The sequence below is a fragment of the Phasianus colchicus genome, chromosome 1 (genome assembly GCF_987193195.1).
Source record: "Phasianus colchicus chromosome 1, bPhaCol1.hap1.1, whole genome shotgun sequence".
Classification (NCBI taxonomy): domain Eukaryota; kingdom Metazoa; phylum Chordata; class Aves; order Galliformes; family Phasianidae; genus Phasianus; species Phasianus colchicus.
Window position 1 is genome coordinate 194,127,150 of NC_143436.1, and position 16,635 is coordinate 194,143,784.

At 46.1% G+C, this 16,635-nt stretch overlaps 2 protein-coding genes across 2 annotated transcripts; both read left to right on the top strand.

Annotated features, from left to right (window-relative positions):
- Positions 1-2: 2 nt before the first annotated feature.
- Positions 3-10,892, top strand: ALG8 (ALG8 alpha-1,3-glucosyltransferase). Its single transcript, XM_031595479.2, has 13 exons — positions 3-149; positions 645-723; positions 2,044-2,237; positions 3,728-3,837; positions 4,483-4,550; positions 5,092-5,218; positions 5,819-5,922; positions 6,021-6,141; positions 6,443-6,582; positions 7,335-7,474; positions 7,875-7,972; positions 8,914-8,986; positions 10,253-10,892. The coding sequence occupies exons 1-13, from the start codon at positions 70-72 to the stop codon at positions 10,482-10,484; spliced, it is 1,566 nt and encodes a 521-aa protein (XP_031451339.2). The 5' UTR covers positions 3-69; the 3' UTR covers positions 10,485-10,892.
- A 919-nt stretch (positions 10,893-11,811) lies between these two features.
- NDUFC2 (NADH:ubiquinone oxidoreductase subunit C2) lies at positions 11,812-14,995 on the top strand. The gene is made up of 3 exons (XM_031595478.2): positions 11,812-12,028; positions 14,221-14,364; positions 14,826-14,995. Exons 1-3 carry the CDS (start codon positions 11,887-11,889, stop codon positions 14,873-14,875), a joined length of 336 nt encoding a protein of 111 aa, XP_031451338.2. The 5' UTR covers positions 11,812-11,886; the 3' UTR covers positions 14,876-14,995.
- Positions 14,996-16,635: the final 1,640 nt, after the last annotated feature.

Genomic DNA, 16,635 nt, shown 5'->3' on the forward strand with positions numbered 1-16,635 from the left:
GCTTCAAACCGTGCGGGCGGGCTGCGCCGCCGGTACTGCGCATGCGCGGGGCGTCTGTAGGGGCGCGTAATGGCGGCGGGCGGCTGGAGCTGGTTTCGCGCTTTGGCGATCGGCGTCTCCTTCCTCAAGTGCCTCCTCATCCCCACGTAGTAAGGATCTGCTCGGGGCTGGGGAGCAGCGGCACGGCCTCTCAGCTTTTCCATGGGTGGGGATGGGGCGGTGTGTGGGAGGGGCGGTTCTCGTTTCTGTCTGGGCTTTGGTTGCTGAGCTGTTGTGGTGCCGTCTCCTCGTCCTCTTGCACGTATAAAAGGGCTTTGCTTTTGGGTCTGGAGGTGCTTACAGCCCGTTCCTGCTGGCTGTTTTTCAGGGTCTTGAAGTATGCTGAAGCAGTTACGCTTTTCAGTTTTTTGAAAAACAGCTTTTTTTTCCCCTCAAAAATATTACATTTGCTTTAAAAGAAGCCACTAAAACCCCAGGACGTTAGCATTAATTGTAAGAAAAGCCTGAGCTACCTTGCCCTGCAGTTACCTGCATGTGTCCTTGGTACAGGTTCTGTGTGACTGCTCAGGCTTGGTTTTACTGCTGTACTCTGAAGTGTTTCTCTTCTGAGTGTAAATGTGTCTCTTAATCCAAACCTTCTGTAGTCATTCCACAGACTTTGAAGTGCACCGGAACTGGCTGGCCATCACGCACAACTTGCCTCTGTCTCGCTGGTACTATGAAGTAAGTTTGGGCGTTAAGTTTGGTTCTTTGGCTTGGTGTTGTTAGCTGTACATGTATGTATAGATGTGTTGGTTATGTCTGTCTGATGCTAGAGGAGAAAACCCTTCTTTTTCAGAAGGTATGAAGGTCACTTTAATGCTTTTTATTTGAATTACAGAATGGGATAGGTTGGAAGGGACTCTAAAGATCATCAAGCTCCATCTCCCAGCTGTGGGCTGTTTGTCACCCACCAGCTCAGGCTGCCCATGCTCCATCCAGTGTAGGCTTTGGCACCTCCAGGGATGGGGCACCTGTGGAAACTACAACAGATCTAAAAAGCACAATACTGCTGACTGATAGAGCACATTCTCAGCTGTAAAACACTGCTTTTCAACATAATCACCACCGTTAGCTATGCATCTTTGCCACTGATGAACAAGAGGAAATACTACTTTTCTTCTCTGAAAGAGTGGTCAGGCACTGGAATGGGCTGCCCAGGGAGGTGGTGGAGTCACCAACTCTGGAGGTGTTCAAGGAACGTTTGGGTTTTGTGCTGAGGGATATGGTTTAGTGAGAGCTGTTGGTGATAGGTGGATGGTTGGACTCGATGATCTTGTAGGTCTTTTCCAACCTTGGTGTTTCTGTGATTCTGTGAAGCGCCTTTGTCTATGCTTGGAAGACAGCTGCACCTGTGGAGGTGATGTGTTATTTCTCACCTTCTATTTTGACATTATTGCTAGAAGATTGCACGTGCATTCTGACTTTATCTGTTTGGTCTCTACAAACATTCAGCAAGCACTGATGAATGGCAGTAGGTGCTTTTTTTGTTTTTTTCCACGTGGAGTAATTCAGTGATACTCCTTTGCTACAGGGTGCCGTTTTGTCAGGCTGCTCCTCTACTGCCATACCATCAACATCCACCTCTAATGTCATGGGCCATAAAGTAGAAGGGTTAGATTGAGAGCAAAGATGTAACAAGACTGTGCTGATGATTCCTCTATTGTAGGCAAAAAAACGTTGTTGATCTTTTTGAATGCTGGCACTATTCTAAGTTGAGGTTTAAGGAGTAGGTGATTCTATATGAGTTAGGTAGAGATTATCAAAATGATGTTTAACCTTCTGCCAATAGAAAGGTGTCCTATTCCTCTATCAGTAGTATACAGCAGAACAGCTGAAGTCGTGTCCGGCACCGTACAGCTGGCTACTTTGTTGTGAAGTAGCCTCTGTTAAATGCAGACTACTGAGATTAAATGATCAACTGATTTGTTGTCATGAACCGTACTTGAGAGACTGCAGGCGGCCTAAGTTGTATTAAATTGGTTAATCTCATTTTGTCTTTAGGCAACTTCAGAATGGACCCTGGATTATCCACCTTTTTTTGCTTGGTTTGAATATGCACTGTCACATATTGCCAAGTACTTTGACCCTAAGATGTTGGTTATTGAAAATCTGAATTACGCCAGTCCTGCAACCGTCTTCTTCCAAAGATTTTCTGTCATCTTCACAGATGTTCTCTTCATATATGCAGTTCGTGAGTAAGTCTTAATGTTCTAATTTTAGGGACAGTGGGCAGTCTCTTACATTGTTGAGTAACAACTACATTATTTATACATAAAAACTTGTTTAAAAAAAAAAAAATCCAACAGCAAAGCTGCTTTAGCTTTGAAAGAGAAATATGGAGGCTGCTGCTCGATGCAAGATAACTTTTGATCTTCTTGGCAATGCTATAGCTGTACATGTGATTGGTTTTCTTACATATTAAGGTATCAGCAGCCTTTTCACACACTCTTGATGTTTTGTTTCTGCCACTGGGTTGCTTTGCGGGGGTTGTGGATTCACTTAGGAAAAAAATCAGTCGAGCTTACCTATTATTGCTCTGCTCCTAAGGAGTAGAGACATGAAAGAAACTTCTGATGAAGTGCCAGTATAATCAAAGATTCTAAGTCACTCCTGTGGTTTTGGTATCTAGATGATAAACCAATTACTCCAAGTGTAACTTAATAAAATTAAGATTATATTTTCAGCATGCCTTGCCTTTGCAAGAGAGAAGAATGGTGCTACCAAAATCAGTACAGCATAAATCATAGAATGGCTTTGGTTGGAAGGGATATCAAGGATCATCAAGATCCAAACCCCCCCCCCCCCGCCAGCACAGGAGGGCCTTCAACCTCCACATTTAATCCTAGGCCAGTCTGGCCTTGAACACCTCCAGGGATGGACGAGGTATCCACAGCCTCTCTGGGCAGCTGTTCCAGCACCTCACCACTCTCATAGTAAAGAACTTCCCCCTGGTATCCAGCCTGAATCTTCCCTCTTTCAACTTAAAACCATTTCCCCTTGTCCTGCAGTTATCTCCCCTTTCAAAGCATTGACTCCCCTCCTGTTTGTAGGCTCCCTTTAGGTATTGAAAGGCTGCAATGAGGTCACCCCGCAGCCTTCTTTTCTCCAGGCTGAACAAGCCCAGCTCCCTCAGCCTGTCTTCATAGGGGAGGTGCGCCAGCCCTCTGATCACTTTTGTGGCTCTCCTCTGGATGCTCTCCAACAGCTCCTAAATCGATCACAATTGTTTTTAATCTGATCTAACCTTAACTTTAACACACACGTCAACCATATGACTTCATATGAGAAATTGTAAGATATTTTTGACCAGCCGGCTGCCAGTATTGGTGAGAGAGGGAGGGCTAAAGATCAAGGGTGATGACTTGAAATGCAGTGCTTTTAGTTCCAAAATTGGCAGCAAACAGTGATAGCTGTAGTGGTGTTATTGAAGATGAGACTTGAGCCTGTGACAGAGTTACTTAATGAACTTTAACTTGTGGAAATTGCTACAGCAGCTTCTGACTATTAATTCTGTTTTCCTACTCACGTGTATTCATGACACTCCTCTTGATGAGTTTAGCAAGAATTCTATTGTTGCCTTCCATCCAAGTGAGATTTATTTAAATGCAGTTTTTAGCTTCAAAAAGCAACAAGGTTTTTATTTGTTGTTTCAACTAAGACTTCTGTTTCTTTTGTTATTGTTCAGATGCTGCAGATGTGTGAATGGGAAGCGAGCTGCAAAGGATATTCTGGAAAAACCAACCTTTATTCTTGCTGTTCTGCTCTTGTGGAACTTTGGGCTGTTAATTGTGGATCGTATCCTTCCAAACCAAACGAATTATTTGTGTTGGTGGTCATTTTAACTCATGAAAAAGCCATAAGTATGACTATTATGGAGCTGATTAATATTGTGTGGGAGATATCAAGGTGTCTTCAACCTTGGATATAAAAATAACTGTAGAAAGTCCAATTGCTGTCAGTCGGTTTGGACATAATGTTCATTGATCTAGCTAAAGAGAGAACAGGAAGAAGCAGCAGTCGTTCCTTATTGTGGGCAGGACTAGTTCTGTCCTTCCCTGTCCTTGTCTGAGTTGTGTGCTTACAGGTGACATGTGATAAGTGAGGACTACCATCTCTATCCATTAATCAATGTGAGGCAAAAACTAATATTTAAAAATTCAGAAAGTGGAGAATTAACCTTTTATTTGTTTTGTGATGTATGCTTCATGTTACGTATGCAGTCAAATTACTCTGTTTCCTTGCACTCCAGTAGCGTTGTAAGTTTAGTAGACCTTGTGTACTTACTTAAGATTAGGAACGTCTTTGTGTCTATGTGGAGTGTATTTAAGGCTGCTTTCTTAATTTAAGCTCCATTCTAGTTTAATTATGTATTTGAGCCTATACAGAAGACTGATAGTTGTGGAGAAAGCTTCCTTTATTCCTTTCCTGACTCAAATTCAGATATTCATTTTCAGTACAATGGCTTTCTGTTTGGCCTGATGCTTCTCTCTGTTGCCCGACTATGTCAGGTAAACTTAAGTTGCTCTTTGTTGTTTTTTTTTTTTAATTACTATTATTTTTGCATATTTCTTCTAGGTACATCAGTTGACCTCTTTTAGTTTCAATGGGAGTAGCCCATGGGTGTGGCTCAGAGTTGGGTGTCTAATTATTTCTTGAGTCTCAGGGTAAGAGGAGAATATCACTGCAGCTGCTTACTGATGCTGCAGCATTTCAGTTTGCTGTGAGAAAGCTGATTTCTGTTACACCTGAGCAATATGATGTGGCTTTCTGTCAGCTCATCTCCAGATCACCAGTTCTTAGAAAAAACACATCTGAAGCTGCAAGGTAGTGAGGTCTATCTCAGTATCATCTGACAATATAGTTTCCTTGTCTGCACTGATTATGCATAACAATATAGGTTATAACTTGAAGTAAAAATCCATTTGTTTGTATGCTTTTGATAAATGTCTTGTCAGGAGTATGCTTGGGAACTATTTAAAGTTAGTGTGCAGAGAGGACAAATAGAAAAGCATGCATTTTGGTTTTCTTCTATTATTCTTTTTCCTTTAGAGGAGATATCTGGAAGGTGCTCTTCTTTTTGCTGTTCTTCTGCATTTCAAACACATCTACTTGTATGTGGCCCCAGCATATGGCATTTATTTGCTGCGCTCCTATTGCTTTACTGCAAGTAATGCAGGTAAGGTGGGGTTTTGCACTCACTTCTTTGGGGGATTGTGTTTGGTGAGATGAGGAAGGTGGAAGACTTGCTGGTGCCATTGGAAAGGATGGCTGTGGGTCAGATGAAGGTTCTTATGGAGAACAGGGTTGGGAATCTTTGAGATTCCTTTCCATTTGTTTTAGAAATAAAAACAGTTTTATATTCCTCACGTGAAACAAAGAAGATGCCTTTCTTTAAAGGGGAAAAACAAAAGGCTGTATAATGTAGGAGCTGCCATGTGGAAAAAGTAAATGTTCTTCAATAACCCATGTCCACAAGTCTCCTTTTAACCCAAACAGGCAGAAAATACCATGATTGATGATTGCCCTCTCTGTGCTTAAATTTAGAACAAACTAAAAGCACTATTGGCTTCTTCTCTTCTCACCTCTATGGAAATGCTATATAAATTGCTTTGCACAACTTGAATTAACTGAAGAGTCAAGGAAACAATTGAATATATTGATATCAAGGGCTTTGTACTTGTAGTTAGTGCTAGCAGGTCACTGATAGCATGGGGTGTTTTGTCTGCCTCTCTGCCTGCTACAGTAACTGCATTCACAGTCTGTTTGCTTCTTGTAGATGGATCTGTGAAGTGGAGGAGTTTCAGCTTTCTTCGTATAACCCTTCTGGGATTGATTGTCTGTCTTATTTCTGCCCTTTCATTGGGCCCCTTCATAGTATTGGTAATAACCCACCTGCTGTACTGTTACTGTTAGAAAAATGTATAAAAATATGAACTATGTCTCATTTATTTTCTTCCATTTTTTTTACTTTCCTGTAGGGCCAACTGCCTCAAGTGATTTCACGCCTTTTTCCTTTCAAGCGAGGTCTCTGCCATGCTTATTGGGCCCCTAACTTCTGGGCTTTGTACAGTGCTGTGGATAAAGCACTCACAGTTGTTGGTAAAGTATGCAAATCTTGCTACTTTGAAGGTCGTGCTCACTGAATTTTAGTCCTCCTTCCCCATGCAGGTAGCAAATTACATTTTCAGTTTGCCTGAAATCAGCTGATGATCCATGTAACTCATTCCATGTCATGTTTCCAATGAGAGATCAGAAATCAGTCTTCCCTCTCTTATCTTTTTTTAAACAAACAATCTTATCCATATACTTCAATCCTGTTCTACAGAACAGTTTGGTTTTAGTTCAGTTTTGCAGCTGCTTTGTTTTCTTTATTAATAATCAATTTGTACTTTGTTTTCAGGCTTGAAGTATAACTTTCTTGATCCTACAAAAATTCCTAAAGCCTCAATGACAGGAGGACTGGTTCAAGAATTTCAGCATACTGTTCTTCCTTCTGTGACTCCACTGGCAACATTAATCTGTAGTTTCATATCAATATTGGTAAGAAGAAATGATGGCTTTGGAAATGTGTTATGTCCCCAGTGGTTTTTGTTTGATTAACATGCACTTCACATAAATTTTCATTCCAGGGCAAAAACACACTTCATTAAATTATTAGTTATAAATTACTAGGGCAAACATGAAGTTAATATCTTTTTTTATATGCAATATTATTCAATTATGGGTAAGATTATGATCTGTCTAGAACAGCTGAGAGATCAAAGGCAGTCTTACACTCTGTGTATGTTGTGTGATAGAAGGCAGCTGAAGTAGGATTTGAGCAGAGATGCTGATGGAGTGTTGTGGGCAGCTTGCTGAGTTCCTGACAGTGTGACCTGCATGTCATGTAAAGAACATCATGCTTGCAGGGAAAGAGTTGAAGGTTCAATAAGTAATGAACTGCCTACAGAGTTTTCAACTCTCATGAGCCTTTAACTGGAATACTTTGTTTCAACACTAGTGGGCAGTAACTTCTATATCAAAAGCTTAGCAGCCTTGGCTCAAAAGTGATGGCGGAGTTTCCTGTGCGATTGGAGTTTTTATCAATATATGGAATGAGGGGAAAAAGCATGTTGAAGTTGTTCAGGTTCTATATCCAGAAACTGCATCAAAGTAGATTCTGTTCCTCCAGTACTGTAGGATTCTTGTGCCATATAATCACAGGTGTGTAATGTTGAAAAGCTTTTGGACAATGGCTTGTATTCAGAATTGCAAAACTTCACTGAAGTCCTGTTTTTGCCTGTTGTTTCTAGCCCTCTGTTTTCTGTCTTTGGTTTAAACCTCAAGGGCCCAGAGGCTTTCTTCAGTGCCTTGTTCTTTGTGCATTGAGCTCCTTCATGTTTGGCTGGCACGTGCATGAAAAAGCAATACTCCTTGCTATTCTGCCTTTAAGGTAAGTGAGTTCCCTGTGTGGTAGTTGGTCAAACTGAACCTGCTGCCACTTGCTGAGGAATCCTCAAAAGAGGATCCTAACCCAGCGCCAGTTTTGATATGTGAAATCAGCACAATTTGGAAAATATTGCTACCTGTGTGCACAACTCTGTTGCAAAACTGGAAATATTGGGGAAAGGAAGATAAGGGTTTTCTGTGGTGGGGTTTCCTTGCTGACTTCCTCATTTTTGTGAAGCTAGCTGGCTTGGAAGCAAGAAATTCCATCACAGGTTTGAATCTGGGAGGACTGGGGTGCTATGGAGCTCTATGTGACCGATTTTCTTAAGTCTCTTCTGTGACTTGTGTAGTGTTTTGCTGAATTTACTAAAAGACTGGGTAATATGAATTCTTGTCAATTTTAGCTTGCTGTCTGTTCAGAGAGCAAAGGATGCTGGCATCTACTTGATTCTCACAACCACAGGGCATTTCTCACTTTTTCCATTGCTGTTCACAGCACCAGGTAAAGTGTCTTCCTTGGATTATTTTGTTATAAGCTGAAAATTGCAGTAGACTGTGTGTCTTAAAAAGATGAACAATGCTGCAGAAGAGCCCTAGGCTCCAGATTGAAGTAGAAATGGGAAATCATCATAGCCAGTATTTGTTATCCCTCACTATGTTACACTTGGAGAAACTTCCCTTTGCCTAACACAGCCCTGCCAAACAAAAGTGACAAAGACGATTGCAGACCGCAAACCTGGTGGGCTGTTCTCCAGCTGACTTTTCCAGCTGACTGTTGCTTAGTGCATCAATTAAATTAAAATTCCTGCAGCAGCATCAATTAAATCAGTATGTGTGGGGATAGACTTGTTCTTGTAAATGGATGCTTGTTCCAACCTTCTTCACCCTGCCTTTGATTAATCAGATGTGCTAAGGCTTAAGTGAAATAAGCAGAGCTATGACAGCAGTGTAACCACTAGTATAATGATTGGCTGTAGATCTGACAGAGTTCAAATCCAGATGCTCTCCTTTTGGTCAGGTAATGCTGTTTATTTGCAGTAGAGAGGCTGTTGCATTGAGACATTAGAAACTTCCTTTGCACTCTATTAACTAACAGTTGTCCAGTGCACAGCCTGGATAGCAGTGACTCGTCCGTTTGAAACTTGCCAGTAATTCTGTAAATCTTGCCAGTAAAATTTGTTTGTATTACTGCCATATGTTTTGTAATTCTAGTTGTGTTCAGTATGCATTCATTGTGTTGTAATGCTTGGCATGTTTCTTAGTAAGTATATTATGCCTATCTTTTCGTGTCCTAAGCTATAAATCGTTTTGCTCAGCTTGGATAGAATAATTTATATGGGCAACACGAGCTTGAATACTAGCACTTCAGGATGCTGCAGTGTACGTGGCACAAGCTTGTTTAGAATTTATTTAAAACATATATTGTGTTCTTCTGTATTTCAGAACTTCCAATTAAAATACTGCTTATGCTGCTGTTCAGCGTTTATAGCTTCTCTTCACTGAAATCGCTGTACAGGTAATAAAAACAGACTTCATTTTGAAACAAAGAATGAAACTACTTCTGTTAGGGAAACAGTGTCATAACAGGAGACAAACAGCACAGCAAGCTGATGCTGAAGAGTTTAATTTAAGTGTTACAGTGATGTCTCCTTCCTCAGGAGGAAAGGCTTAAGATAGGACTTCTATAGAACATCCTTGTGATGTTTGAACAGACTGCTCTCAGATGGTAAATCCCAGCCTCCTCAGATGTGCATAAAGGTACAACAACAATCTTTACTAGGATTTAATTCTGTGTTAGAGTGCTTACCAGAGTGCCAGTAGTTAAAAATACTGCTGTGCTTAACCAGTGGTGCTTAGTACTTCCATGTTTATAAGGCACAGGTTATGAATAGCATATTTCTACAACTTGTAACTTGGTTGTGGACTGTCTGAATTGTCCAGTGTGTGTTCATGGGACACTGATCTGCTTGCTGCCCACTCAGTCAAATACAGTGCCTGTCATTATGAATCCTGTAGCCATCATGTTGCTGTTTCCTGAACTTTTCATGGCAAAGCCAAGTTGTAATGAAGGATCTGTTGGAAATGCCAGAAATCTGCATTCACTACATCAGTCACCTGCTTTTTGAAGGTCATCCATTTTCAACCAGGCTGCATTTTTTTTCCCCCCCCTTACTATTGTGGAATCCACTAATTCCTTCTCAAGTGCTTCAGTTCCTCTGTAGGAGCTCTGTCTAGAGCTTAGGCTTTTGCAAATTTCTTGTTCCTAACTTTGCAAAAAAACAAATTCCTTCCAGAAAAAACAAATGTAGCTTGTAAACTGCTTGCAGTCCAAGTGCAGCCAGCGTCCTTTGCAAGAAACATATTCATACTTGTTATAGAAGGCTTGTGGGGAGGGGGCAGTGGTCGTGATTTAAAAACTGATGTTTCCAGTGTTTAGATCTAAGGAACTGCTGTGGAACAAATGTGTAGGAAGAACAGAAATCTGTTTGGTTCTTTGGTGTGAGGTAAAGGAGCTGCTGAAGTTTTTTTTTAAACTTAGATCCATTTCTACTGAACAAGGGCACCTTGGAAGCAGGTACAAAAACATGATAAGGGAATTAGCTGTACTGCATGTTTTTGTACTGAAAGCTCAGAAGATCTAATTGTTACTTAAAGCCCTCCTATGAGCGAGTGGGTGACATTCTCTGCACTGGTTATGTGTCACCAGTGGTAGCTGGAAAGAGGAATGGTTATTTTTAGTAACAGTGAGTATTTTAACACTTTTTTTAATTCTTTCTGACAGGAAGGAAAAGCCTCTCCTTAGCTGGCTTGAAACAATCTACCTCATCCATCTGGTGCCTTTGGAAATCTTCTGTGAAATTGTATTTCCTCTGACCCCTTGGAAACTGCGGTTTCCTTTTATCCCCCTGTTGCTGACCTCTGTTTACTGTGCTCTGGGCATCACATACGTGTGGCTGAAACTTTATGTCTCTGTCTTGTCGGAAAGAACTTCAATTAGACAGAAGGCTGAGTAACGTCACATTGGTGGGAGCCATCCCAACTTATCCCTTTGAGATTTATCAAGCACTGTGAGGGGTTGTCATAAGGACATACGCTGTCTTACTGGCTGAATGTGTATTGTCTCCATGAGGGAAGTTTCTTCCACTTCTGTACTGTCCAACTACGATACCTCTGCTTGGTAACACTCATCACAGCAACGTGGCCCAGCGAGATGCAGCATAATGCAAAAAACTCTGTATTTGTATTGACTGTGAGAGGTCCAGACTTCTGTCCTGAGCAAAACCTGCCTGACTTTCACATTACTCTTGGTAATTTGCCATTCTATTTTTATTAAGATACAAAAGATCATTGCTGTATGGAGGTGAGCATTGCCACAGTGTACTGCAGAATGTGTAAATAAAAGCTTGGTATTTTTGTTCTGAGCCTTCCTTCACGTTTTTGGAGGGCACGCACACTATAAGGGGTGCACTGTCCAGCTGGGAGCTTGTCCTGATTCCTGTGGCTGCATTAGTTGCTTTGTGATCACAGAATCGCAGAATGGTCACACTTGGAAGGGACCTCAAGGACCATGAATCTCCCACCCTCCCTGCCACATACAGGGCCACCAACCTCCACATTTAATACTAGACCAGGCTGCCCAGGCTCCATCCAACCTGACCTTGAACACCTCAAGGGATGGATGGGGCATCCACAACCTCTCTGGGCAGCTGTTCCAGCACCTCACCACTCTCTGTAAAGAATTTCCCCCTGACATCCAACCTAAATCTCCCCTGCCTCAACTTCATTTCCCCTTGTCCTGCTGTTATCTACCCTTTCAGAGAGTTGATTCCCCTCCTGTTCGTAGGCTCAGTTTAGCTACTGAAATGCTGCAATGAGGTCGCCCCAAAGCCTTCTTTTCTCCAGGCTCAACAAGCCCAGCTCCCTCAGCCTGTCCTCACAGGGGAGGTGCTGCAGTCCCCCGATCATCTTCGTGGCCATCTTCTCAAAAAGTTTTGCTGTACCCTGATTCGCTTCTGTAGGCACATCTCTGAAATGAGCCTGTGCCACCGTTTACAGCGCAAGGCAATCATAGAGTGCTTTAGGTTGGACGGGACCCTTACGGCCATCTGTTCCTCCTCCCCTGCAGTGCACCGGGACGCCGCAGCTCCATCAGTGCTCGCGGCCCGTCCGCTCTGCCCTTGGTGACTCACGGATGGGGCACCACCGCCCCTCCGTGAATCTTCTGGAGCAGAAATGTACCGTACCACCAGCCTGCCCCTCCCCTGCTGCCATCCCTTCGTTCTGCCGCCGGCACCCCGGCAGCAGAGGCGGACCCGCCCCGCTCTGAGCGGAACTCGTCTTCGGGGCTCCGCGAGCGGCGGACGCGGGCAGCGCCGCACCGCGCGGTCACCTCTGGGCGCCGCCGCCGCCGCCGCCATGCCGTTCTTCCTCCCGGACGAGGCCCGTTCTCTGCCGCCGCCGCCCCTCGTGAACAAGGGCTCGGTGTGGTTGGGGCTGACCGGCTGGCTGGCGGCACTGCTGGATAACGGCTTCGCTCACCGGCCAGTCCTGAGAGCGGGTGAGGGGAGGCGGGGCTGAGCGGGGCGGGGAGCGCCCTGAGGTGCGGGGCTGAGGAGATCGTGAGGGGATTTGGGGTTTTGGGAGGGGTGCCATGGGGGATGTGGGCCGTGCAGAGCCCTGAGGTGAGGGGCTGAGGGGGTGGGGGGCTGTGAGGGGATACTGGGGTGATTTGAGGGCACTGTGAGGGGTGTTGGGTGTGAGAAGCCGTGAGGTGAGGGGCTGATGGACTGTAGGGGACTTGGGGTGTTGGGAGGGATAGCGGGGCGATTGAGGGGACTCTGAGGGATATGGGATGTGGGAACTCCTGAGGTGAGGGGCTGAGGGGATCATGAAGGGACCTGGTGGGGGGATTGTGCGGAGACTGCAGGGATTAAGGAGACTCTGAGAGATATAGGGGGGATCTCTGTGGGATGTGGGAGTGCCTTGGAGCAGTCTCATGGACGTGGGGGGGATATGAGGAGGATTTGGGGGATTCTGAGGGGTCTCAGGGGTATGCAGGGGTTGGGGAAGACTCTGAGGGATGGGGGAAGACCCTGAGGTGAGGGATAAGGAGTTTGGTGAGGGGATGTTAGGAAGATTTGAAGGGACACTGAAGGATGTGGAGGGGTGGGGAGCCCTGAGATGAGGGATTGGTGGGGAGAGATTTGGAGAGGACTCTAAGGGATATGGTGGGGAGAGTCTCTGAGGAATGTGGACCTTGGGAAGGGGACTCAGGAATGTGACGGGGCTGGGGGGAGGCAATTGGAGGAGATTCTGAGGGATGTGGGGGAATCTGAGAGACTAAGAGAAGAATGGGGGAGATTTGAGGTACTCAGGGGAATATTGGAGGGGGTTGAGGGGACTCAGAGGGACGTGGGGTGGAGGGGGAAGCTCTGAGGTGAGGGATATGGCAGGAAGGATTTAGAGCAACTCTAAGGGAAGATCTTGGTGGGGGGACTCAGGGATGTGGGGGGCATTTGGAATGGATTCTGAGGGATGTGGAGGATTCTGGGAGGACTGCGGGTTGTGTCCCTCCTGTCAGAAATCCCTCTTGTGAGGGATTTGGGGACTTGGAGAGATATGAACAGGGGGGAAACCCTGGAGTGAGAGATAGTGGGGATATCTGGGGGGGCTTGGAGAGAGACTGTGAGGGATTAATTGGAATCTGAGGGACTTAGAGGGGTGGAGGGCCCTGAGGTGCAGGATGGAGTGGGGCTGTATGGGATAATTTGGGGGTTGTGATGGATATTAGGGGAGTTAAAGAGAGTCTGAGGGACATGGAGGTGTAGGTAGCCCTGAGGTGAGGGATAATGAGAGGGGATGTGGGAGGATGCAGAGGGTTGGGGGGCGGGGGGGCTGGTGGCTCAGAAGGAGGGAGCTGAGAAGACTGAGGGACATGGGGTGTTGAAAGCTCTGAAGTAGGTGATATGGGAGGGTTTTTAGGGGACTTGTGGATCTGGGGTGGATTTGGAGGGGATTCTGAGGGACACAGAGGAATGTGGGGGGACTGAAAGTTGTGGTGGGGATCTGAGGGGACTTGTGAGGGATTTGGGGAACTCAAAGACATGGGCAGTGGGGAAACTCAGAGGTGAGAGAGCAAATGTGGGGGATTGAGGGGACTTTAAGGAACGTGGAAGGGTAGAGAACTGAGGTGAGGGATGGGGGGGGCTGAGATTCATGGGGTTGTTCAGAGGGTTGTGGGAGGGTTGTGGGGGGAATCAGAGCTGTGAGGGGAATATGAGGGGGGTCTGAGGTTACTGTGAGCATTATGGGGATGGTCTGAGAGAGCTGAGAGGGATTTGGGTTTTTTTGGGAGGACTTGAAGATATGGAGGGATTGGGGGAGATTCAGAGGATGGGGGGAGCCTTGAAGTGAGGGATATGGATATGGGATATAGTGGTTCTGAGAGGCGAGATTTGGGGGGGATCAAAGGGATGTTGGAGAGTGGTAAGGGAAAGTCTGAGGGACATGGGGTTGGGGGTAAGCTTTGAGAAGTAGGATATTGGGGGTACTCAGTGGGGTACTGAGGTGAGGGATGGGGTGACTTAGCAGGGAGAGACTGAGGGGGATATGGTGGGGAACCCAGGAGGAGGCATTTGAGAGGTTGGGGAATGAGGTGTTTTGTGGGGAAGATTCAGGGTGCTCCATGAGGGACACGTGGGGAGAAAATGACACTTCAAATCATTGCTTTGGGGTTTCTCCCTGTTGCAGGTGTTCACCGCCAGATCCTGTTTGTTACTGTGGGATGGTTTGCTGGCTATTTTCTTGTTAAACGTACTGAGTATGTCCACGCTAAACTGGACAGAGAGCTGCTTGATTATGTCAGGCGGCACCCTGAAGACTTTAAAGAACCAGGTTGGTAACCTGTAACCAAAAGGCTTTTCCTTTGGAAGTGACAGGTCACCAGGGAGAGGTGGTTCCCTCGCAGTGTGCTGAATGAGTGCTGTCCCTCGTGATGTCCTGAGTGTCTCAAGGCTGCAGTGCATGTGGATAGCAAGATGTTGTGATGAGTATTCAGAAAATAAGTAGAGCAGGTGGGAAAAGGAATAATTAGAATTGCCAGAAAGCCCAAAATGCAGCCCTATGGAAGAGAAATTGCATGCTAGGTTTATGCAGCAAGCCTGAAGTTGACTGTTGGTAGCAGGAGATGGTTGTTGGTGGCATATTAACCCTTCAAACAGGAATAATAGTGATGACTTCAATACTGAGGTCTTTAGGAATAGATCTCAAATGCCAAACAGGTGTTTTACCAACACCAGAATTGATCTCAAGTGTCCAATAAGGGTTTTCCCGACTCCACTTGCTGCCTTTTGCAGAAAAGAAAAGAATAGGAGAGCTTCTGGAGGATTTCTATCCAGTTCGCTGATGCTTCTGCTGAGCTGTTACTGTGCTGAGAACTCCACGGGGCTGCCCACGGCCTTTCAGCTGCCCATGCTTGGAAGGGAAACCATCGTTCAATCTCATTAAATAAAAGCTAATGATGAAATACAGAGTGTTTACTCTTCTGTTAACTCTGATTCACTCCTTATCTCAATTTTTAAGCGTGAAAATGGTAGATTGTACGCATTTAAAATAACCCAGAAAGTGGGTATGTAGGCTCCTGCTTTTCTTTGTCATTTTTACTGACTACTGAGCATGCTCTGGACCATCCCCCGTAGCCAAAGTGATGCTGTGAAAGGAATTCTGTGTGAAATCAGTTCCCTCTCTATATTTTGCATGCTCACGTTCATTCACTGCTGCCTTTTCTTTGCCTGGTGATCAGGATCCGGTGTTTCTACTTCCTCACTGTGGATTCTGAATCTGCATCCTGAACTCAAAAGTTTCCAGTCATGCTGAGCATCTGCCAGCTCTCTGGGATTTCATTGCATGGTGCTCATCATGTCTGAAGGTGAAAGCCCTTCCAATTCTGTTTAAATGTTCTAATCTGGAAATAGAAAAGCCTGAAGAAAACACTGAAGCTGTGGTCTTGAGTACAGAAAAGTCAGCAGTGGTGTGATGGCTGTGCTGGTGCACTGCGGGAGGCGATGCAGAAAATAAAGCAAGGGAAGAATAGAGGAATGGGAGAACAGCAGCAGAGAGTCTTCTGCTTTCTCAGCAGTCTCAGCACGCCCATCCCCATGGAGCAGAGCAGCTCTGCTCTCTTCACAGCTCCATCCTGATAGGCTGCCTTTGACTCTGGTCCCATTAGGGCTGGCTATGCTATGTCCCTGGCTTTATGCCTTTGTCCCCAGCTTACCCCACAATGGCCTTTGCCCCATCTGGCCTTGATGCCACTACGTTCCTGGGCACACAGGGAGAGGTGCTGAGGAGGGGAGGTGTGTGGGGCCTCTCCCCCTGTCCTGCCCAGAAACCGCCAGCCCTGACCCAGTGTCAGCCTTCACGTGCACACTGCTGGATCCTCCAGCACCATCAGATGATCATCTGCTCCCACCGCTGCTGTGCCTGTCCCAGCTCCTCCCACCCGCGTTGGCCATATGAGGACAATGACCGCCTTGTGGCCACCTGTCTCTCATCAGCCACATCCCACCCTGGGGTGACACTTCCCTGGGGACACTGTGCCGGTCTACCAGGGACCTCTGATGCTCATCCCAGGTCACAGAGCAGATCTGGAACGTCTCACAGCTCTTATCAACCATGTTCTATAACAGTACTGAGCACCGGGATGTCCGGAGGTGACACATCCCTGGGCACCCTGAGCCTCTCCAGCCTGAGCCAGATGCACAGCCCAAGGAGCCCGCAGCCCTCCTCCCTGCCACCACTGTCTTGTGATACAGGGGCTGTCCTTGAGCTCTGGGCAGGGAAAAAGGCCATCAGCCTTCCTTCCCCCTCACCTCAGTGGGAGCTGATGTCCCCCTGTGACCCGTGGCACAGCACCACGAGGCCATCGGCACAGGGACGGCTCTGCTCCACACTGAGTGCTGGTGAGACCTCACTCAGCACCTCGCTCAAGAGCCGCGGAGATGTGGCACTGAGGGACGTGCTTAGTGAGCACCGTGCGGCTGGGCACGGAGCCAGGGATCCAGCGTGGATCCCAGGTCGCTCCCGCCGCCCCACGTCCTCGCTGCCCCACCCGGCTCCATTCGGGACGCGGGCAGCGCCGCTCCGTCCCCCGCACCCGCCGCCACC